Source organism: Vigna radiata, chromosome 10 (genome assembly GCF_000741045.1).
Source record: "Vigna radiata var. radiata cultivar VC1973A chromosome 10, Vradiata_ver6, whole genome shotgun sequence".
Lineage (NCBI taxonomy): Eukaryota > Viridiplantae > Streptophyta > Magnoliopsida > Fabales > Fabaceae > Vigna > Vigna radiata.
In genome coordinates this window covers 13,214,431-13,237,547 of record NC_028360.1, presented here as the reverse complement: position 1 = coordinate 13,237,547, position 23,117 = coordinate 13,214,431, and the positions used below count along the sequence as shown (strand labels likewise).

The window sequence follows — 23,117 nt, the reverse complement described above, 5'->3', positions numbered from 1 at the left end:
TTAATTAAATTTTAATATTTATAATGAAATCTTTATTAAATTTTTTTATTGGGTATTTAATTTTTTTTATATTTTTTAATTAAATTGTTTTTATTTACATTTGACTAGGTAAAGTGACATATATCTTGTCTTATGATTTTGTTTATTATTGTTTTCACATTAAAAATTTTGAGATGTTATAATTAAATATAAATAAAATTATATTAAATGTAAAATTGATTTTCATTTTATTAATTGAAAATATATCACAGAACAAGATCATTTTGGTTATCAATGATGTAACAATACAAAATAATAGGTGAGAATAAGTAAACAAGATAACAAAATAAAATAATGATCACATGATAAATCAAATGATATAAATTTAACTAATTAAAAAGTATAAAAATGTTTGAAATGCGTAATTTAAAAGAATTAATATAGAGTGAATTAAAACTAGTAAAATTTATGTAAAACTTAAAAGTTAATTAAATTTATTTTTCTAGTTGTAGGAGTTTGATAGCATCTATTATGTAATGTTGAAAATATTACATTGAGCTTTGATGGTTGGAAGATGATTTGAGATAAAGGGGCCCTTGGGAGAGTCACATTATCTTGTTCCCTAAAGTGAAAACAATGAAAGAAGTTCCCAATAGTTGAAATCCAATTGCAAAATCTCATTCATTGCCAAACATCAATTTAAATTAAACAGCACGACCACATACAAAGATTGGGATCAAATGCCCCAACAAACAAAATAATAAGGAACAATTAATCAAACCTTTCTCTCTTTCTTATATATTTCTTTTCTAGTACTATCACTATAACATTTTATGCTTATTATAACACGCAAGGAAAAAGTCACTATAGTTGACTTTGGGTAAATCATTTTTCCAATTTTTTTAAAATATTTTAAAGTTGTTCTCTAAAATGAATAAAAAGAATTAGTTTAATTTTCTTTTATACAATCCAATCGTGAATCATTCATGAATAATTGTATACAAAAATTGTTATAAGATGTCTATCATTGAATAACTGTTTTAAATGTTTAATAAAAAAATTATTTTCCTATTTAATTTTTCTTTCAGTTATATATTTTTATTTTAATTGACACAAACTTTATTACAGTATCAAAGTATCAAAAGAAAGGGAAAATTAAGCTCTAGTATGATATTTTAAAGTTAACAAGATTTAATAATAACAGTTACAATACCTCGTTATTCCGTCTCTACACTAAGATGAAGAGTATTTTGGCACTTTGAAGACCAAGAAATGAGATTGTCACTATGAAAAACACAATAACCAGATGTGGAGCATATGATGCCAGAACATCCACCCTAATCAACATCAATGTAAGAGATAATTTTCTCATTAGAGGTTGGATAAAGGTGCAAACCATATTATAAAATACCTTGAACATAATGTAGAATGTGTTTCTTTCTTAGCATGTGCTCAGTGCATGGGGTATGCATGTGAAGATAGACTTACTGAACAATATATGAAATGTTAGAACAATTGAATGTGAGATACTATAAAACGCCAATAAGACTCTAGTCATAGTGAGATCCTCATATAGTGTGTTAGAGGATGTTCTGAAGTTTTACTTTGTATCAGTAAGAGTAGTAGAAGGATTGTAAAAGGTCATGTTGGTGCATCCAATGATGTCATTAGCATAGGTGCGTTGATTGAGGAATAAACCACCTCCATGTCTTGCCACAACAACCCTAAGAAAACAACTCAAAGGACCTAGATCCTTCATAAGCAAGGAGTACCAAGATAGATTTTCGAAGGTCATGGAATGTGGTGATGAGAATGATGTCATCAACATTTAAAAGCATGTATGTCATGTCAGAATAACGCCAATAAAGGAAAAGAGAGTGATTTGAATCATTATGTTGAAACCCAATGGTAGAAACATAGTTAGCAAAGCATTGGTACAAGGCACAAGGCATTTTCTTTAGATCATTAAGAGATTTCCTCAAGCAACAAAGATGATAAGGGTGAAGGGGATCACGAAAACCAAACGATTGATGCATGTATACCATCTCATGTAGATCACTACAACGGAAGACGTTATGAACATCTAATTGATGAATGAGCCGAGATTTGGAGAGAACAATTATGAGAACAATATAAATGGTTATGAGTTTCACCATTGGATTGAACGTCTCATCACAATCCACACCTGCAATTTGAGACCTACCATCACCTACAATACGAGCTTTGTAACACTAAGACAACTATTAAATTTCTTTTTATGTCTGAAAATCCACACACAACTAGTGATATTAACATTACAAGGTCCCAAAACCAAATCCACATACTATTTTTAATTAGAACATCAAATTCAGATTGCGTGACAGATTTCCAATCAGGGTCTAATAAAGCAAGGGTTGAATTTTTGGGAAGAGTTGATATCATTTGATCAATAATGGAAACAAAAAGGTTAAAGAGCTTTCTGAGTTTGTAGACATTGGTCATGTTACGACTAGACATAATCCTAGTAAGAAAGTCAAGTTGTTATGAAGGGGTAGGGGTTGACAGCAGGTTAGGCCGGTATGAAGTAGGAAAGGTAAATAGGATGGTTGTGGAGGTTGTTGTACTAGATGAAAGGGAGTGTAATCTTACAAGTTATGGGTTAGGCAAAGGCTCCAGGTGAGTGTTGGCCCGTGGATAAATAAGGGATGGATGTATGTCATTAGTGAAACTACCATAAGTAGAGACAAGGGAGGAAGGCATATGGGTAAAAGGAAATTATGTTTCATCAAAAATGACACATCACGATATTATTACTATTTTATGGGACATACCAAAACATTTATAACATCTGTAATTATGGGGATAGCCCAAGAAAACACATAGGTCATGATCTTAAGTATGTATACATATTTTTAAGACATAATGAGACACATATTCAAATCCTCTTTCTTTCTTACATGGTATCATGAGTCTCTCTCTGATTCATACCTCACCTCTTTGCATTTGACGTCGTGCACTCATTTTCTTTTCTGCATCGTCTCACTCTCCAAGGCTCTCTCTTGCATTTTCGCCACTCCCAATTGTTGTCATGCCTCCCATTCACCAACAACCTATTTCTGTACTCTTCCTTCCTTCCTTCTCTAACTCGCATTGCCCCTCCTTTTTTTAATAGTTGTGAGCTACCCTTCGCTTCCTCCTTGCATGTCATCCCTTGGTCCCAACAACCATGCTCTACCACTTGCCAACCCAATTATCTCCTCTTCTTTCTTTCATAAACCTGTTTCTCACCGTTGACACCATGTCTTCAACCAAATCCGATCTTGCCTCTTCCTTTGGTAAATATGAATTTCACTTAACACTCACAGTCACTATTATAAAAAATAACATTTCTTTTATGTTGGGCATGAGAAGGGCCATTATGCTATGTGGGTTGAACTTTTTGAAACTCATGCTCGGGTTACCAGAGTTCTTCACCATATCATCTCTCAACCTAGGAAGGAACATCCGACTCCAACCAATGATAATCACAACAATGGATCACTCTTGATTCTACTGTACTTTAGTGGATCTACTTTACCATCTACTTTAATCTCTTCACCACTATCATGAAGAAAGGCTCCACAACTATGGCTACATGAAATTGTTTATCTATCATTTTTCAAGACAACCACAATTCCTATATTGTTGCTCTTCAAACAGGATTTCTCTTCCACTCGCATGGATAACTTTGTGAATGTTTCTGCAAACTGTCAGCTACTCAAACAAAGCTCCGATACCATGTAAGAAAGAAAGACGATTGAATGTGTGTCTCATTATGTATATTGGAGATAGGTATATATCATAAGAGTATGATCTAAATCAAGAATGTAATTATATATGTACAACATAATTTTAGAATACTTAATAACCTAATTACAAGAATTTGATTAGTTCCATTTACAAGAGATTAATTGCTAATTGATTTAATTTCAAAAGAATAATTTGGATTCTATCAATAAGTGTAAATGTGTTTTGTTTTAAATTGATGCGAAATCTCTAATACACATATTATGTCGAGACATATACATCTCGAATGTAATTATGTACAAGATAATTACATAATATATAATAACTTAATTACAAGAATTTGATTAACATAATTACAAAAAAATAATTATTAATTGACTTAATTTCATAAGAATAATTTGAATTCTATATATAATGTGTTTTATTTCTAATTGAAGTGGAATGAATATCCAATACACCTATTTTGTTAGGACATATACGTCTAAATAAGATTACTTCAATCACGATAACATAATAAACTCAACAAACAATAAATATTACTATAATAAACTTCTTAAGAATCTAATAATAAATAAACTTTAAATCTAACTCAATCTTAAAAAAAATATTTGTAAATAAATATTACATCACCTTATCTCTTATTAATATATAAAATCTTCAACAACAATACTTAACTATTTTCATAATCATAATTACACTTGGATTCATGGTTGTAGTTTTAACTTAAAACTATTTTTTTATGCGACTCAATTAATATGTATATAATCTTGATTTGAATAAATCATTCTCAAACCAATAACAAACATGTCCAAAAACAATTGCATTAAATACTGTTCACTAACAGAAAAATCGAAAAGTAATAAGAAAAACTAAGGAAACTGTTACTATATTTCGTGTGTTTGAATTTTAGTTGGAAAACTCAAACCAACTTTCATCTTCCAATATAAATTCCATATAAATTAAAAACCATAATAAATTGGTTTTTGAACTGTAGTGAAGTTCAACCTACCTTAACTTGTTAAATGAGCTGCAAACAAACATTTAATTTACAGCTTCAAAAAACCATGCTTTTTTTTAAAGAAGATTTAAAAACCTCAATTAAAAATAAATAAAGTACTTTGAACTTTATAAAGTTTGTTAGGACTTTTAAAAGATTTGATTCGAAAGTTTGAACTTTGAAGCACATGAGCAGGAAGAGGAAACATTCATTGACACTTAGAAGAAGCCTTTTTCGATAGCAACAACAACATGGCTTGATTCAGAGTTTTCAAATCCAAGAAAGAAGCTCAAATCCAACACGAATTGATACGAAGCTAACATACAGAAAAAAAGTCAATTGTACTATTTGCCGCAACCACTATCATTGTGAGCTTTATACAGAATTTCACAAAAGAGCATAAAAATAAGGGGATTTTTCAGGATTTCATCATGTCCACTCTTGCTCCTGTTTCTTAACACATCACCTCTGATAAGGACCAGAGAAAATTTCCTTTCTTCCTCTAATTACTAACTTTTTAACTTTCAAATCATCCAACTTAACATCATAATAACATTCTAGATACAACACTCCAACCCTACTCATATATAATTGATCATGAAATTATTCATGTCATATGATAAGGAAAAAGAAGATAACAAGAGTCAAATCTCTGTTGCTCTGTTAGGTTGCAACAAATCACAACTCTATCCTAAAACTTTGCAAACATGGCTCAGGCTGTCCACCATTAAACAACCATAACACAAACATAAATGTTTTCAGCATGTATCTTTGTTAATAACCTAAATTTTTGCTTATTCTTAAAACACTGGACTTATAGAAATACTAAATTAATCAATTGTATTGTCCACAATAAATAACAAACTTACATTATTGAAAATAACAAACATTTATCAATTGTTTTTAAAAAACCAGAGCTAGTGGAATCATTCCACAGTATGAGTTGATTTGTAATTAGGTACAGAACAAAACAAAATACAGGAAAAGAAAGCCGGCCACCTCTGTCTATGTTCTATAACTTTACACAAATTCATTTTGGCCACTCAGTGCTCTCATCAAATTCACTTTATTTTTTTTTTTTTTGCAATCTCCTCACCCTCCCTCCCTCTCTCTCTCTCTCCACATCTCAAACCCCAAGTTTTCTTATAAATACAGTGAGTGAGTGAGTGAGTGAGTTGTCTAAGTTGAGTTGAGTGAGTATTGAGTCACTAGTCACTGTGGGGTGGCCTGAAGTTGAGTGATTGATGATGATGGTGATGGTGATGGAGATGGGAACCATGTGGGTGGTCCTTGTGGTTGTGGCCATTGCTGGTGCTCTTTTAGTCCTCAAGAACTTAAATTGGTGGCTCTATGAATCCAAATTAGGTGTGAAGCAGTACTCTCTGCCCCCAGGTGACATGGGTTGGCCCTTCATTGGCAACATGTGGTCCTTCCTCAGAGCTTTCAAGTCCAAGGACCCTGATTCATTCATCTCCTCCTTTGTTTCCAGGTAATTACCATTTACCAGTAACAAGTAATTTTAACATTTATCATCCTCTGTATAATAAAAAAATAATGTTTTTCATACATAGTTTTTTCATAAGCCAGTTGTTTGTTTAATGTTTACTACCTTTGAGGTGGTTCTGTATTGTGACTTGAGATTGTCATGAATCTGAGAGTGCTAATGGATATCATGATCCTCACCTCATGCCACTGACACAACCACACCCCTTAACCAAAGCTGCTACTGCTAGTAGTGGTCCAGGAAACATAAGATAATGTACTTTTTCTACTTTATATCTAGTTTGGCACAAAAAGCTGCTGGTTCTTTGTGAAAGTGAAATTACCATTATGCTATCTTTTTAGTTTTGGAATTGCAGCATGACCCTTTTCAAACTTATGAAACAAACAAACCATTGATGAGGAATAAGAGAAGAGCTGCATCTGTTTGTCATTTTCACTGTACTTAACCTCCTTTTCTCTTTCTCACTCACAACATTGTCCAGAGTTTTCTTCTGCTATCTGACACTGACAGTGGCGCAAGAGCCACGATTTCTGGACTCTGATACTCCAACTTTCCCTTTCTGCTTTCTAGCTCCTAATTAATAAATTTATTATGTTCCAATTGAAATTTTAGACTTTTCTTATACTTTTTTTCAAAATACAAAAAACTAAACATTAAAAGTGAAATTTACGTTGGAAAATTATGATGCAATACGTGCAGTATATACGTTTTGATGTCCGGACACGTACGTCAGAATGTGCAGTCCATGTCAGCATGGGCCCTCCATGATTAAGATGGTCTACAAAGTATTATAATACATTTTAGAATTTTTTAAACATGATTAATTAAATGATAAAATCTAATAACAAATTGATTATACTGCTTATACTATGTGGGTAGAATTGTCTACTAGTAATCACATAAGATTAAAGTGGAAGAAGAGTTATAAATGAAAGTTCCAAGGAGAGAATAGTTCTCTCACTAACTCTTTCCCCGTCCAAGATTCTGCAATACAATATTAATCCAGAGCATTTCAAATCATGCCTGTGTGATGATGTATGAAATACTGATACGTGGCATTTGCTTAGCTAACTAATGTTAAATAATATGTATAAGATATTTACTCTTGGATACTTCCAAATTTTACTGACTAAATAAAGATTAACTTTAAAGCGGTTTACTTTTTTTATGACATGTATTTTGCTGTTAATAGGAGTGAGACAATCGTAATCTTTCAACATCAATGCAGAAGTATATTTATTCACTAATTGTATTTTTTTTTTTTTTATACATATCTAATAGAATTATGATTCTAACATGTTCTATGTATCCTAAATATATGAACAATATATGTATCATATATCATATCTGTGCATTATAGTTGGTGATACTAACGTTTTTTTATTGAAACAACAAATCATGAAGATTTGGACGAACTGGAATGTACAAGACCTTGATGTTTGGAAACCCAAGTATAATTGTGACAACACCTGAAACATGCAAAAGGGTGTTGACAGATGATGATAAATTCACTACTGGTTGGCCACGTTCTGCGATAGAGCTTATTGGAAAGAGGTCATTTATTTCAATGGCTTATGAAGAACACAAACGCCTCAGGCGTTTGACATCCTCTTCAATCAATGGCATGGAAGCTTTGTCCCTTTATTTGACATATATTGAAAAAAATGTGATAAGTTCATTGGAGACATGGGCCAACCTTGGACAAATTGAGTTTTTAACTGAGATCAGGAAGCTTACTTTCAAAATCATTATGCATATTTTTCTGAGCTCAGAATGTGAACCTGTTATGGAGGCTTTGGAGAGGGAATACACAGCACTTAATTATGGAGTCAGAGCCATGCGGATTAATATTCCTGGATTTGCATACCACAAGGCATTCAAGGTAGTTAACTTCAACATTAACTGTGTTAAAACACCATATACGGTGGTTTGATTTGAAAACTAGATAACAAGGATATAAAGAACTTTATCTAAGTTTTGCCTTGTATGAACAAAATAGAATGTTTGTTAGAATATCCTTGCTATTAACTTGAAAGAAATGGAGAGTAGGGCTTGTCTTGCAGTATTAACCTCAAAGTATGAATCGGCGAATGATAAGGTTACTTGTCATCGTCTCAGGAAAAGCTTATTGATATTCTTATGTTTCACTTGTTTGATTTTGACTACAAGATTTATAGTTTATGCAAAGTTGAAACCATTTTAGGTAAAAGCAATCAATTTCAACCTACTAGACTAAAAACATGTGTTGATCTACCAGTTCCCCCCTGAGATCTTTGACGTTATAAGTAAGAGATTTCAATATCTTCACAATAGAGTTGAAATTAGAGCGTATTGTATCAAAGCTAATGTAAAACCAAGTAAAGTCTAAATTGTTTTGCTGTGTCAGTTTTAGAAAGAAGTGTCTTAGATTTTAAAGTGTTTGGTCTGTCTAACTCAACTTCAGACATATATGACATGAAGTTTCATCACTATACATTTGTTTGTAATTCAGTAAAGGTCCGACATTGGGTCTCGATATTATTACAATGCTTTCAATATCAAATAAGATTCTAATATTTTTTTTATAATTCGAAATTTAAGTCCCAAAAGTTACTCAGAAAACATTTGTTTCTCACCTACATATTATTTTGACCATATCACTAGTGATTGTGAGCAAAGTATGGAAAAAATTTTCATTCTTTTATTGTGGTCACCAATCAAGCATATTCTAGGATACTTAAATCATCAATGACATTGTCACACTATTATATATGTTCTTCACATGAATCAGAAGTCCCTTTCTGTCAGACTCTGATTGTAACATCAAGCAACAAAGTATAGTCTATTCAAACCTTGCAGTTATACAGGTAGAACATCTTACCACTTGAGGCTTTTATTTTAGGCAAGGAAAAATCTAGTGGCCATATTTCAATCTATTGTGGACGAGAGAAGAAACATAAGGAAGCGATATTTGCCTGGAAAAAACCGAGATATGATGGATGCTCTGGTAGATGTTGCGGACGAGGATGGAAGAAAGTTGGGAGATGAGGAAATCATTGATATCATGTTAATGTACTTGAATGCAGGCCACGAATCTTCAGGACACATTACCATGTGGGCAACCTTCTTCCTGCAAAAGCACCCAGAATATCTCCAGAAGGCCAAGGTAACAGGTTATTTGATTATCATAGTCCACCTAAATTTACAAGTTACTAAGGCACAATAAACATGCACATTAATCACTTCATCTTGGAAAATGTATCCTTGTTCTACCCTCTATGGTAGTGTAAGGTCAAAACTAACATTTATCTTTACGCCTTGAATAGGCAGAACAAGAAGAAATAGTACGGAGAAGGCCTCCAACACAGAAAGGGTTGACACTAAAGGAAGTTCGTGAGATGGATTTTCTTTACAAGGTAGGTGTAGCTATTGATCTGAAGTTAATATCAATATCTACTGTGTCAACTATGATAATACATATTTCTATTTTCCACATTGTTTAGGTGATTGATGAAACAATGCGTGTGATTACATTCTCACTGGTGGTCTTCCGGGAGGCAAAATCTGATGTCAATATCAATGGTGAGTCCATGTTCTTCCTATTTATTTGTTGTCAGTATCAGAATATTCTTGCTTCGTTCATATGATGAAAGAAGTGAAAAAACAAAGCTACACTCTTCTCCGTTTGAACTTAAAGTTTTGTATATTATATGATTGCAAGTGGCTAGTATGATATTTGTTCACTGCATAAATGTTGAAGAATATCATGGTGTGGTATTAAGTATAATCTTTCACTCATGTTACAAAGTATTAACTGTATATGGGGTGATACAGGGTACTTAATTCCAAAAGGTTGGAAAGCACTTGTGTGGTTCAGATCAGTTCACCTTGATCCTGAAATATATCCTAATCCAAAGGAATTTAACCCTTATAGGTGGAATGTAAGTTCCTAAGCTTCATCTTTACCTATTCTGATATGAGTCATGCATTCTGCAATTTTGAATTTGGTGATGCTTATTCACAGAAAGAACACAAAGCCGGAGAATTCCTTCCCTTTGGGGCAGGAAGCAGATTGTGTCCTGGGAATGATCTTGCCAAGATGGAAATAGCAGTTTTTCTTCATTATTTCGTTCTGAATTACCGGTGAAAATTCTCACTCTACCACAGTTTGAGTGTTATGATTGTACCTAACTCGCTCATTCTTGCAATAGCAGATTGAAACTTGAATTATTTTAACTGAATAATATCTTTAACAATATTTTGTGTTGTTGATTCAACAGGTTTGAACAGAAAAATCATAATTGTCCTGTGAGATACTTACCACATACAAGGCCCATCGACAATTGCTTGGGAAGGGTGAAGAAATGTTGATCTACAACAACCTGAGAGCTGTAGTATATATGGCTCTTTTTAATTTGAAATTCTGTCTCCATGTTATCTTCCTCAGATAAATGCTTGCAGATCCAGTCTAAGCTAAGTTGACATGGCTTCAACAAAAAAAAAAGAGTTTTTCACAGTACATACAAATAAGTAAAATTTCCAATTCTGCATCTTCCATATTCTCTTTAAGCACTAGCTCGGAAGTCTTCTGTCATGTCTAAATGTTCTGACAAATGAACAAAGGATCTTTGTCTCATCGGGTATTCGTCCATTTTTTTGTGCATTAGACTGTTTAAAATTAAAAAAAAAAAAAATGTATAATTGAACCGAATTCCACATAAGAATTATATGTAAAATTAGTTAAAAGTTATAAAATGATTAACCAATGTGAATTCCAAATTCCTCAAAGGATTTCTCTCTTGAATGAATATAGATTTAGATAAACTGATAATTTATGTTTTATTTAACTCTTAATTAGTTACACAATTAAACCTTCGTCTTAATTCTTTTAAGTAAAATTAAACGGAAATTAATCACACATTTAAGGATTCATTCGTTACTCATAGCAAATCTATCTAGGAAATTCTCATTATTAAATATATATAGAAATCTTCCTAAATATGATAAAGTCTCGAGAAACATTAATATAAAAAAAAAAAACAAATTCACAAATATAAGAAAGAAACGAGGATGTATGTGCAAATCCTGTCTCTATAGATTGACTTCGTATATTTTAAATTACTAAAACACTTATAATTTATTAAATAATATAAAATAATATATTCATTTCTTTTTGTCTTTTTAGCTTTTAGTTTTGTAACATTATTTTTCTATCTACTATTAATTATTAGACTTAAAATTCATACATTTCATTCATATTTGTAACACAATTTTCTTTTTATCATACATATTTGAGTATGCATTTTTTTTTCTTGGTCGTTCAAAAGATGTATTACATTTTAAAAAAACACGAACCTTAATTTTAATTATTCAAATATAGTTTTTTAAATAAACATTTGATTCTTTTTAACTTTTTTCAAATATTTTTATCTATTGTTTACTTTTTAATTATAAAAATGTTTCACTCTCAATTTTAAGTTCTTAAATATGTAAATTTATAATTAACTTGATAACATTAGTTTATGTAAAGACTGAAAAGAGTTTACCTTGAGAGTGGACAGGTGACAGCAAATAATAACACAAATTATTTTGAAAATTAGATTTCGATTCAACAATCGAAATATATTTAAACAAAATAAAAAAATAAAAGCTTTTTTAGTTTGAAACATAAACTTTCATATTAAACTTAAGTTTTTTTACTAAAAAAAATCTATTCTGTTTCTGATTTTACCTTTAAAATCAAATTATTTTTAAAATTGAAAAAGAAATAAATTTTGATTATTTAAATAATCAAAACCTAATATCTTTAAAATTAAATTATTTTTAAAATAACAAAATAAATAAGCTTCCATTATTACTACAACCGAAACATATTTTCATCTTTATACACAATAAACTTGCATATTCTATTTTCTTTGCGTTTAAATCGTTTTATTTGAAACAACATTTGTTTCATTAAAAATGAACTATTCACATATCTTATCATTTTTATTTTATTTCCTAATCTAATTTAATATTTACCTAACTAGAATTTTCTTTCTTTCTTGATATTTGCATTGAAAGAAGAAAACTTATATCATTTACAATTGAATCTATAATAATATTTTGTTCTATTTTTTTTGTTAAATTGGGTATTTTCTTTACACCTCCATAATTTCTTCTTATATCTTCGTATACTTGACACAATTTCAATTTTATCCTATTTTCATTTTTAATTTTGAAATACACAATTCGTAAATTTCGTATTTTAAAAGTTTCCAATTTTATATTTTTGTATTATTTTTAATTTTGGAATACACAATTCATTAATATTTTATATTATACCATTTAAAATGTGTTTTTATTTTACATTTCAAATTATATAATTCGTGAAGTATTTTTTATTTTATATTTTAAATTATATAATTTAAAATACAAATTTTATCTTCTCCGTTACTTTGTTGTGATTTGAATTTAGATATCAACGAATATGAGAAATCGTGAAGAAAAGGTCTTTCTTGTTGAAAGACATAAGCTGTTAAATTTTTTTAATTAAATTAAAATATTTAAATTAGTTAAAATTTCTTTATATTTAAGACAGTTAAATATGATTATTTTTCTATATTTAAATATAGACTTACTTAATACAAATTGAATACATAAAATTAATTCTAAAAAGATTAATTGGCATAACTCTAGGTTGATAATTAAGTATAGTAGAGTGTGTTACATTGATGCTTCAAGTTGATAGTTTATGTGCCAGCATGAAATGATCAACTATATCTTCAGCTTTTTATTGAGGTTATCTTGAAGATTATAACAAAAGAAATTTGTGACACTATTACCCAGAAAACAGTCATCTAATACAAACTGTTAAAACTTAATAAAATACTTTATACTTAATAAAAAAGGAAAGACACTTATTTACAGGAGATTAAGATTTGACATCACAAGCTTCTACAATGCCAATATTAACCAAAGGAAAAAATAAATAAACTTACAAAAAAAATCATTTAAAATAGTGTACAGATTTTTGTTTTGATCGAAGCAAAATAAACACTTTTGTTTTGAAACCTGCACATGATGTTTGGTGTAGTGTCCCTCAAAGCAGAAGGAGACAAAAACCACCGAAACAATGTTATCTTATGCTATAGTTCTTGGACTGCACTGAACCATACTCATCATCAGATCCTTACGTTCACTGTCACTTTGTGATGAGACCACAACCTCAAAAACAAAACAGACAAAATGAATATATTCTTTCAAGCACAGTAAAAGGTATATGCTTTCAAAACATGAGTAAAATTTATGTGAGTAGAAACTATTACATTGTCCATATCTTTCCGTAGCCAAAATTTAGATCAAGAAATCAAAGATGTTATCAAAAGCAAATGGGAGCAATCATGGGACTGTTTAAGTTTTGACAAACTGAGATTGGTCTGGCGGTGGAGAATTTAGATAATAATATGTTTGATTGTAAGTATGACTCTAAGTTTTATATTTTACCACTAGTATAAATTTTCAAGTTTTTGAGTTACAAGGTGTTATCGAGTTGAATCTTCGAAAGAAGCATTAGAGATAGTGGATTGTTCTCATAACATGCATGAGATCATAAGTTATAATATCATGCAGAGAAATTCTGAGTGCAGAAAATGCAAATGAAAAGAAGGAATGGTGTACCTGGTGTAAAAGGAGTCCATCAAGGACTCAGGGTTATTGGTCTTTAAAGCACCAATCCCGAAATTAGTTCTATACACATGGTCAGCAACTAGAAAAATATACGCAATAGTCAAATGATAATATGCAATATCAGTCAACCATAAACTTTGAGTTTGTGAATGAAATCCCCCGAGAGTGTTAGAATAGCTGCTCCTTGAGGGGTACCAAAAATGGATTGGCTCGTAATAATACCTACAGCTTCTCCTAATTCCATTAAGTGACCTTGAGTAGGACTTTGGCCATAACACAATCGACAGATCCAACATATATTCCTACAGGTAAAAGGAGTTCGTATAAATATTAGTTGTGTTTAAAAGGTTTTCAATCGATTGAAAAGTCCAATTCCGATTGAGGTGTTGAAAATATAAGTGTGAGTCTAAGTCTTACATTAGATAAAAATAAAGAAGTAGAACAATATATAAAGATAAAAGACCCAAAAGATAGAGTAATCATACTTAAATTGAGAAAATTATGTCAAAGAGGAGATATTAATTTATTTATGAAAAGAAAGAAAAAATTTTACAATTAAGCTTTTATAACTTATATTATTAGATTGGAATTTTAAGATATTATTAAGTCATAAGAAAAAGTCTTACCAAATTTAAGATTAAGTAGAAATTACATGACTTGTTAGAATTTTTAAGAGATTTTTATGATTAAGATTTTGTAATTTCAATTTTAATGAATTCTATATAATAAAAATTTAAAATATTTGAAATAATTTTAAAGATTTATGAGATTGGAAAAAAATTTATCGTTTTTACAAATTGTTTACAATTTTAAGAGATAATAAAAAATATATATAAGATTTAGATAAATGAAAATATATCCATTCTAACTTCGGACTTATTATGTTATTTAGCATAAAAAAAATAGGTGTATTAAATTGAAGAAAGATAAAGTTAAAACGTAGAAAAGTAATATAATTAGATTTTATGTTTAGTAGAGATAATTTAAAAACATAAAGGTCAAAATTTTAATTTATGCTTAATATGTAAATTATAATATTAATTATTTAGTATTTTGCTTTACAAATCACTTTAAATTCCTTATTTTAACATTCTCTATTTTGTTTCTAAAATTTTGAAATCGTTTCTGATTAAAAAGTTACAATTTAGAAGATAACATGATTTTAGATATTTTGACATGATTTATGTGTACTAAGAAACTTTCTTTTCCTTAAATGTGTAATTTTTTCTTTGATTACATGTGTAAGTTGTAATCTCTTCATATAAATTTTTAATTAAATAAACTAATTTAGACTTAAGCTTTTAATTAAATAAATTAATTTATACTTGTTTAAATATGCAGTGAAATATTGTATTTATAAATCAAGACTTTTAATGAAAGTTAAGTATTCTTAGTTTTGTCTAACTTTTGATTCTTTCCTAGTAAAGTACAAATATAGAGGCAAGAGAAATTGATACATTGAATTTTTATTTATAATTTGGTATATATTAAGGATAGAACAACCTATGAAGAAAATGAATATCATAGAATCAAATGGAACTATTTTGGAATATAATAACGTTATGTTAATTCTTAGATTTGAGTAGGCAACAACTTATTACATCTATAATAAATTAAACTTTACTCAGTTTAAAGAAAGGAAAAGGTACGTCTTTAGTTCTTGCACTCTTAAATTGATAAATTCAACCTTTAGGAATATATAATTCAAATATTTCTTTTAAATCTAAATTTAACATTTAATAATGATTTTTCACCATCATAAAATGGTAAAAGATTAAATTCGCACGTTTTTTTTTTTAAATTTGAAAACTAATTAATCAGTTATAGAAAACAGTAACCAAAACCAAATTTGACAAAAAAAAAAAAAAAAAAAAAAACCCTAAAGTCAATCTTATCACAATAACCCTTATCTAATTTCTCTAAAAACTATTTACACGAGTTAAAACTGGATTTATTTTACCACTTTGTCATTATTCTCGCCTAAAAAAACTAGTCTGTCGTTTTCATTTTCTGCTCCTAGAAAGGCAAGACAAAAGGTTTCTGCAAATACAACTTAAATCCACAAATGAAAAAGAATGGTTTCCACACAACATAACACTTTCAACTCTTAAAAAAGCTGGATAACACGTCAAAGGATGCACATGTATGCTTCAGAAGAAATTTGAACGAATTCCCATTCATCTAAACATCAATATTCTGTAAATGGGTACATGGCCAGAGCGCGAAGGTAACAATAGCTCTAAAGAAATTACAAGAAAGATTCAAACAATGCTTCTATCTACAAGGACATTTTAAGACCCAAAAATTCAGAATAATCTCCTAAACAAGGTGAAACCTGAATAGTAACAAGAGCCTCAAGTATTATGTGTAAAATGTAGACCATGCCAGCAAATCATATGTGTAGCTGGTTGGCTTTCCTACTCAATGCCACGGCTCATCTCTCCTAGTGTCTAATTCTTCAAACTTCCATCAAGCATGGATCTACGATATTTAGAAATGCCAAAAATTAGAATGCTACAATATTTTATTTTGATAACAGGGAATCAGTAAGCAGCCAAATGGAATGTCTCCAAAATGATAAAAAAAAACCTCCTTATCCTTAACCAAATCACAAGTCTCATCAATATGAGAAACTGATTTGCTCCTTTCCCTCATCACTATGTTTTATGAAAAATAAAACAAAATTCAAATTTCCTAAGCATATTTAAAGAAAAATATGTGTATCTGTCCTACTTTTAAGTAGTAACAAAAAGAATTTTTCTGCGCGCTCTACAGACGTGTTTTAGTATCATGAATGAGAAAAGATGGAGAAGGAAGAGATTTTACCCTCCTTGGGGATTTCCTTCCTTTCCCTGATTTTGTTGTAGCATCTGCAAAAGCTTGAGCCGCCTCTGCATCGGCTTCTGCTGCTTCAGCCTCCTTGGCTGCCTCCTCTGCTTCAGCTATGGCAGCTTCTGCTTCTGCAACTGCTCGAGCAGCAAATGCAGCTGCCTCTTGCGGAGTCATGGACCTTATCTTCGCTAACTCTAAATCTATCTGAGATTTAGTAAGAATGTTGGTCTCATCCTTGTCCATTTTCATGGAGGCTTTTTGCCTCCCATCCAAAAATAACATGGATGAGTTTCTTCTTCTGTCAGAATATGCTGCTGTAGGTGCAATCCTATACTTGCGGTTTACCTGAAATATCAAAGTCAACCCAGAAGTAAGATCTCTAACAGAAACAACTTGATATAACCGACACAAAATGAGACAACATCCACAATAGTTGTAAAGCTAACATGAAAACCAAATGTACAAATATGAACTCAAGCTAATGGATTCGCGAAAATTATATCATAAATATGTTTCCACTTCATACCAAAACACAAACTTTATGCAAGTCTACACGGTTTGTAGTTAAACAACGCATGACCACCTACCATAACCCTGACTAATTACACAAAAAAAAAAAAAAAAAAAAAAAGCGCTTCTGTAAGTAAGCAACAGTGCATAAAATAAAACATTTGTAACACCACCACCACCACCAGCAATGAATTTCAAATTAACCATGTGAAATTATGAATCCCGAATAATAAGTGGGTTAGAATTGTTTCTTGCTGTTTTAATTTGTCAAAAACGATTATGCCAATTGCTTCACTCACATCTCTACTTATTCCGTTTTGTCATCTCCCCTAATTCTCTTGTCCTGGCATACATCCCAATATCCAACCCACACACTTCATCAGTCTTATAATGAGTAACTATAGGTTTGTCAAATCAAACACAGCTTAGGGTAAATGCTTCAATGTTTGTCCATGAATAATAAAATACTAAAATCAACGCCCACTCCTCTAAATGAAAGTTCCATATTTCAATTCATTCAATATTCATGCTCCTACATCTAATCCATAAGGTTGTAAAAAAAAGCAACCCATTCACACTGGTGAACGAGTAAACTGGGTTTCATACCATCAATTTAGAGAAAAGCCCGTTCCCAAGAGCCAGGCAGACTACAGAAGAGAGCCTAGTTCAGCATTAATAGGAGTTTCATTTCTCACATGCAACTAACTACAGAAGTCTCTACCAGAAACTAATTTGCATCCATCTCTTGAGATCATTAATAAAAAACAACACTGAATGCACCAACAACTTTTATTGCGTGTTAGCATCAGAAGCATCTGAGCCGGGACATAATTAAACGTGTAGAAATATACCTTGATCAGTTTTCCACTTGCTGTCAAAAACTTTAATTTTGCAGACAACATCCTTTTTAAGTCTGGCAGCGCCCAATAGTGGTCCTACAGATTTCAAAGCAATGAAATTCAACTGATAATGAATACAAACATAATATAGCATATATCATACGATGTACCAAAGAAAATGGAAATTTGAACAGTAAATAAAAGACATAATGTCATTCCTTAGCCATAAAAATTGTGGTTATTTTAAAGTCTGAACGTCAACACATTTTCAGCATCCTTACTATCTGGGTTCCTAACACAATCACATGAAATGTATCTATGGTTACATGTGGGGGACAAGATCATTCAACCATTGAAAGATCATAGAATAGACCAAATGTGCACTGAGACTCAAGATCATGATCTTGTGAAAGCAGATTACTTGCACCTCTTTGTTGATTGAGATTAAATAAGTCACCTTATTGCTACCAAAACTGAGATGTGACTAAGGATCAGGAGAGGGGTGAATGATCATAAATGAAAGATCGTATCATTGATTGTAAGATGCTACCAGAAGTTGAAAAATTATAAATAAAAATACATATGATAAAAAAAAAAAGACATGGATAACGAAAACATCTTGTAAAGCATAAGCTTGAACTAACTTAAACTGAAAATATTCATAGATTATTATTCAATTGGTAGGTCCAAAAACATCTCATAGTCAATCATACAGAAGACAAATATAAGCTTTCAAAATTCACCAATACTCAGGTAGCCTAAATCCCTAAAGCAAATCCAGCACCCATTCCTAATCAGGTGCATGGGCATACTTTGTTCAAAAATTGTCCCAGCTTATCCAGCACCGCCTGAAAAAGAAAAATTGTCCCAGCAGAGCACAATGTTGAAGGAAGTACTACAACCAACACAGAAGAAAAAACATAACCCCAGCATCCCAACTAAAAGGGAGGAGAAGAAGATGATGAAGCAGAAGAGAGAAGACGAAGCACAACAATGCCATAGCTGAGAGAGCACAAATGACAGGAAGAAAGAGACAGCAGGATAGGGAAGAAAAAATAATAATTTTAGGGTTGTGAAACATGAAATGTTGGCTCTATATGACCTGGGTCACAAAATACTGACCCAGAGAAACAACTCCAGGATCAGTGTGGCACATCAATCCCTCAACTACACAAGGAACATTTAATCCAATAAGACAACTATGTTATCTCTCAACACTCATGTTTTCCTTTGACATTAGGCTTCAGAAGCTTTTCATATATATTTCCTCCGACTGATCTAAACTAAAAGGCCTTCTATGCCCACAAGAAAAATCTTACATAGAATGAACAATTTTGTTTTATTAATTTAACAATTATCTAGGGAAAAAAAAAAAGCAGACAAAAGTTAGGCTTAGCACTCAGAACTATACCTCTATGAAAGCAGCAATAGCTGTCTTATTAGAACCACCATTCTCCTTCAAGCTAGTGATTGCTTCCATTATAAGTTTATCCAAACTGTATAATGTAAACAGGGTAAAACATATACAGTCATGCTAGACAAACCAATTAAACAAAAACTATAGTACTAGTTAAACATTAACAATTCCTTGCTATAAAACAATTACAGATAGCACTGCTAAAGCATCACCTTTCAGGAAAACCAGGTAGAAAATATAATAGAACAAAATACCATATGAAATCAAAAATAAAAAATCCAACCTTAAATTAGATCTTTTCGGACCCAGAATATGCACTGTATCTCTAGAAATTTGAAGAGGCTTAACATCAACAATGTCTTCATCACTAGGAGCAACAGGAGTGATGGACATGGAGTGCTCATCCTGTTTTGGGGTATGATGCACCCTTCTGACCGCTAGCCTAGACTTCTCCCTAGAGCTCCATCCATTTGCCATCACGCTCAGATTTCGCCATTTATCCTATTCAACACCCCATATCAGAACCGCACAAACATGTTATGCATGTAGGCCGACATTAGTTCATTACAGTGTAAAGATAATGAAGTGATGAACCTCAACCTAACATAACATCAAGAAAGACAACTAACGAGATAACCAGACCTTGAGATCCACATTTGACCGCAGGTATAAAACATTATTAAACTCTGGATCCTTCAGTATGGTGCGCCATTTACCAACACCATGCTTGATAACTCCAGCTTTGAGTGCTGCTTCCTCTTCTGCAGTCCATTTCTGCTTCGGAGCACCCATCACGAGTTTATCAGAAGCACTCTCAGCTGGCAAGCAAATGTAAACCACATAAGCATCGACTTTAGCTCTAAATACATAATCACAAGTTTTGCAATCACAACATTTTGAAAGCTCTTCTGATCAGTTTAGCTTATGCCCAACTAAATATTTAATTTTCAAATTCTAAACTCGAGATTAATAATATAAATTATATGTGAAAAGTTCATCCTAGGGCTTGTTTTGATTCTTAAAGACCTTCTACAGTCCAATAATTGTACAAATCACGCCACTTGTATCATAAATTTACCAGTTCCATTCCATTTATTTCGGACACCAAATAGTTTAAGGATGTGTTATACGGCCATACATGGCACTAAAACAATAAATTCCACGTAGGAAGTTGTCAGTAAGCATGCAAAGAAATCCAACAAATTCATTCTTGATTTGAATTGAGGGAACATAAGCTACAGAAACACGAAAACCACTGTCCAATCAAATAGCAGACTTGGGAATTCGACACCATGAGAAAATCTAATCAGAATTATACATAAAAAATAAAAAACGGATTTCACAATCGGACCTAAAACAATTGTATTTTGGTCTGTTATAAGAAACCCTAAGAGCAGAATTTGACAAATATCGACAGGGAAAACAGAGAGGAGAAACCTTAATTGGAATAGGGAGGAAACGATTTGATGGAGATTGGAAAGATGAGAAATTGGTGATCTAAGGTCCCCAGTTTCGATTGCATCCCTCGCCAAATGCCCTAACAGGAACAGAGACCCAACTTGTGCATTCAACAGTTGTATTCTATACCGGTAAACAACAAACAAAAAATAAGACAAAAGTTACATATTTCTCTTCTGTACTCTTTTGTAATGTCATCCTTCTTCTAAAATACTCTTACCTTCACAATAGTTTACATAATATGCATGTTTCAGTTTCTTATCAAACTTTAAATTTACAAGATAAATACAAAATTTCATTTACATATATCTATATATATACCAGATAAATTTTGTGTGTATCGTTACGTCTCTTATCCCAAATAGTCACTTTGGTCCAGTTAATAAAAAAACAAATAAAATAGAATCAACAACATCCAAAATATGAGAAAAATTTTAAATTGAAAAAATAGAAAATATATATGTAATTTTTCCAATATTCTTTTTTTGTTTGGCTGAGCAAACTCTAAAAATTATTAAACAAACTATTGCAATTTCATTTATAAATAAATTAAAATAAAATATGTATTTTTTTAATGAATATCAATTATTAATGGAAAAAAATATGTTAAGTAGCCACCTTTTATTTTTGGAAAATGTTCTTTTAATCTACATGTTTTCCTTATCACGTTTTACCTTTCTATCACTTACTCTCCCACCTACATTTCACCCATTCATCCTTTCTTTCTATTCTAACCAACTTTCGTTTTCTCTTCACAAATTCTTATTTTCTTTTGTTTATAAGATAATCACAAGACTGAAAAAAAAAATATTTTTTATTAATTCAAATACTATGGATCACAATATAGATAACTGTTTACATGCTTAAAAAGCTCTATAGAAGGATGTCTTTTGAGAATAACACTTAATATACAAAAATATAAGTGGTTGCTCAATAGCAGTTAAATGTGTAACAGTCCGTTCGTTTAGCTTGTTATTAATTATGAATATATTCAGATTATAATATATTAGTAGCTGCAAATTTGAAGTTGTAGTAAGTTGCACTTTAGCTTGTTGAATTTGTGTGAAAAAAATGTGTTGAAGATTCTGCGTATCATAAAATATAATTAAAATAAAGTTTATTCATTCAAAATTTAGAAAATATCATGTCATTATTATAGAGAGATTTATGAATGTTAGTAATTATTAATAATACTTTTTATTGATAAATTTTATTAATAATTTTTTTATTATTAATAAATTTTAACTATTTTTATCACATTCAATAGTCTCACATAGTTCAAGAATACTAAGACCAAAGATAATTTAAACATTTAAACATTAATTTATCTTTTGTCTCTTTATATATGTTTTTTAAGAGTAAAATTGTAATGTAGTATATGTTCCAAAACAAATAATATCTCAATTAATGTTGTATTTAACTTTAATTATGTCATTCCATACACATTTGGAATCAAAATATTAACATAATTATCCGGTTAGATATGAATCAAAATATTAACATAAATATATATAATTATCCGGTTAGATATAAACTGAACAATCAACCACTACTCAAATCATCCAATAAATCACTAGTGTGAATGGTTAATCCAGAAACTACTCAAATCATCCAATAAATCACTATTGTGAATGGTTAATCCAGAAACAAACTGATTGATCACAAATTAACACGATTAACTTTAATATCAACTAACTTAAAAGAAAATTTAATTACTCGCTGTTAAATTTGTATTAATTAAAAGTTTATCCAAAAACTTGTAAATATAGATTTAAAGTAAGAAGGCAAATAATCATACATTTACAATCACTAATATTCTAAATACCAACTTTGAAGTAATTTTGATATGAGAATGCCTTTTATAAATATCCTCTGAATAGTTAAATTCATAATTTAGATTTTAAAACCATTTTCAGACTTCAAAAAATCCTGAGACCTTATATTGTTGACTTCAATTCTACTCCTCAAAACAATAACAAATTCAAATAACTAGTTTTTTTTTTTTTCTAAATTCAAAATCCTACCATTTCAAAAAACTTTCTAATAAAATATTATAATAATTATAATATAAGAATAAAAGCATGATGATAATAAAATATAGCTAATTCTAATAACTAACTTTTTAGAGTAATATATAATTGAGAGAGTTCGCATTTATAAGAAAGATTT

The 23,117-nt window shown here is 30.6% G+C and overlaps 2 protein-coding genes across 2 annotated transcripts; one reads left to right on the top strand and one right to left on the bottom strand.

Annotated features, from left to right (window-relative positions):
- Positions 1 to 5,725: 5,725 nt before the first annotated feature.
- Positions 5,726 to 10,860, top strand: LOC106774485 (ent-kaurenoic acid oxidase 1). Its single transcript, XM_014661495.2, has 8 exons — positions 5,726 to 6,230; positions 7,650 to 8,127; positions 9,127 to 9,390; positions 9,551 to 9,640; positions 9,728 to 9,806; positions 10,059 to 10,165; positions 10,249 to 10,367; positions 10,505 to 10,860. The coding sequence occupies exons 1-8, from the start codon at positions 5,986 to 5,988 to the stop codon at positions 10,593 to 10,595; spliced, it is 1,473 nt and encodes a 490-aa protein (XP_014516981.1). The 5' UTR covers positions 5,726 to 5,985; the 3' UTR covers positions 10,596 to 10,860.
- Positions 10,861 to 16,038: 5,178 nt separating this feature from the next.
- LOC106776032 (telomere repeat-binding factor 1) lies at positions 16,039 to 21,183 on the bottom strand. Its single transcript, XM_022787163.1, has 7 exons — positions 20,928 to 21,183; positions 20,133 to 20,308; positions 19,774 to 19,991; positions 19,485 to 19,569; positions 18,086 to 18,169; positions 16,719 to 17,069; positions 16,039 to 16,373 (listed from the first exon to the last, which is right to left on the bottom strand). Exons 2-7 carry the CDS (start codon positions 20,280 to 20,282, stop codon positions 16,362 to 16,364), a joined length of 900 nt encoding a protein of 299 aa, XP_022642884.1. The 5' UTR covers positions 20,283 to 20,308; positions 20,928 to 21,183; the 3' UTR covers positions 16,039 to 16,361.
- Between the last annotated feature and the right edge of the window lie 1,934 nt (positions 21,184 to 23,117).

Bases quoted from the DNA above. Each gene is read 5' to 3' on its own strand.
- LOC106776032 (XM_022787163.1), bottom strand. From the start codon at position 20,282: ATGGGTGCTCCGAAGCAGAAATGGACTGCAGAAGAGGAAGCAGCACTC. The intron at 19,570-19,773 runs GTTGGATTTTTT...TACATTATACAG, and splicing joins CCGAAAAGATCTAATTTAAG to TTTGGATAAACTTATAATGG. The intron at 17,070-18,085 runs GTATATTTCTAC...TTGATATTTCAG, and splicing joins CAAGTGGAAAACTGATCAAG to GTAAACCGCAAGTATAGGAT.
- LOC106774485 (XM_014661495.2), top strand. From the start codon at position 5,986: ATGATGATGGTGATGGTGATGGAGATGGGAACCATGTGGGTGGTCCTT. The intron at 8,128-9,126 runs GTAGTTAACTTC...CTTTTATTTTAG, and splicing joins CATACCACAAGGCATTCAAG to GCAAGGAAAAATCTAGTGGC. The intron at 10,368-10,504 runs GTGAAAATTCTC...TTGATTCAACAG, and splicing joins TATTTCGTTCTGAATTACCG to GTTTGAACAGAAAAATCATA.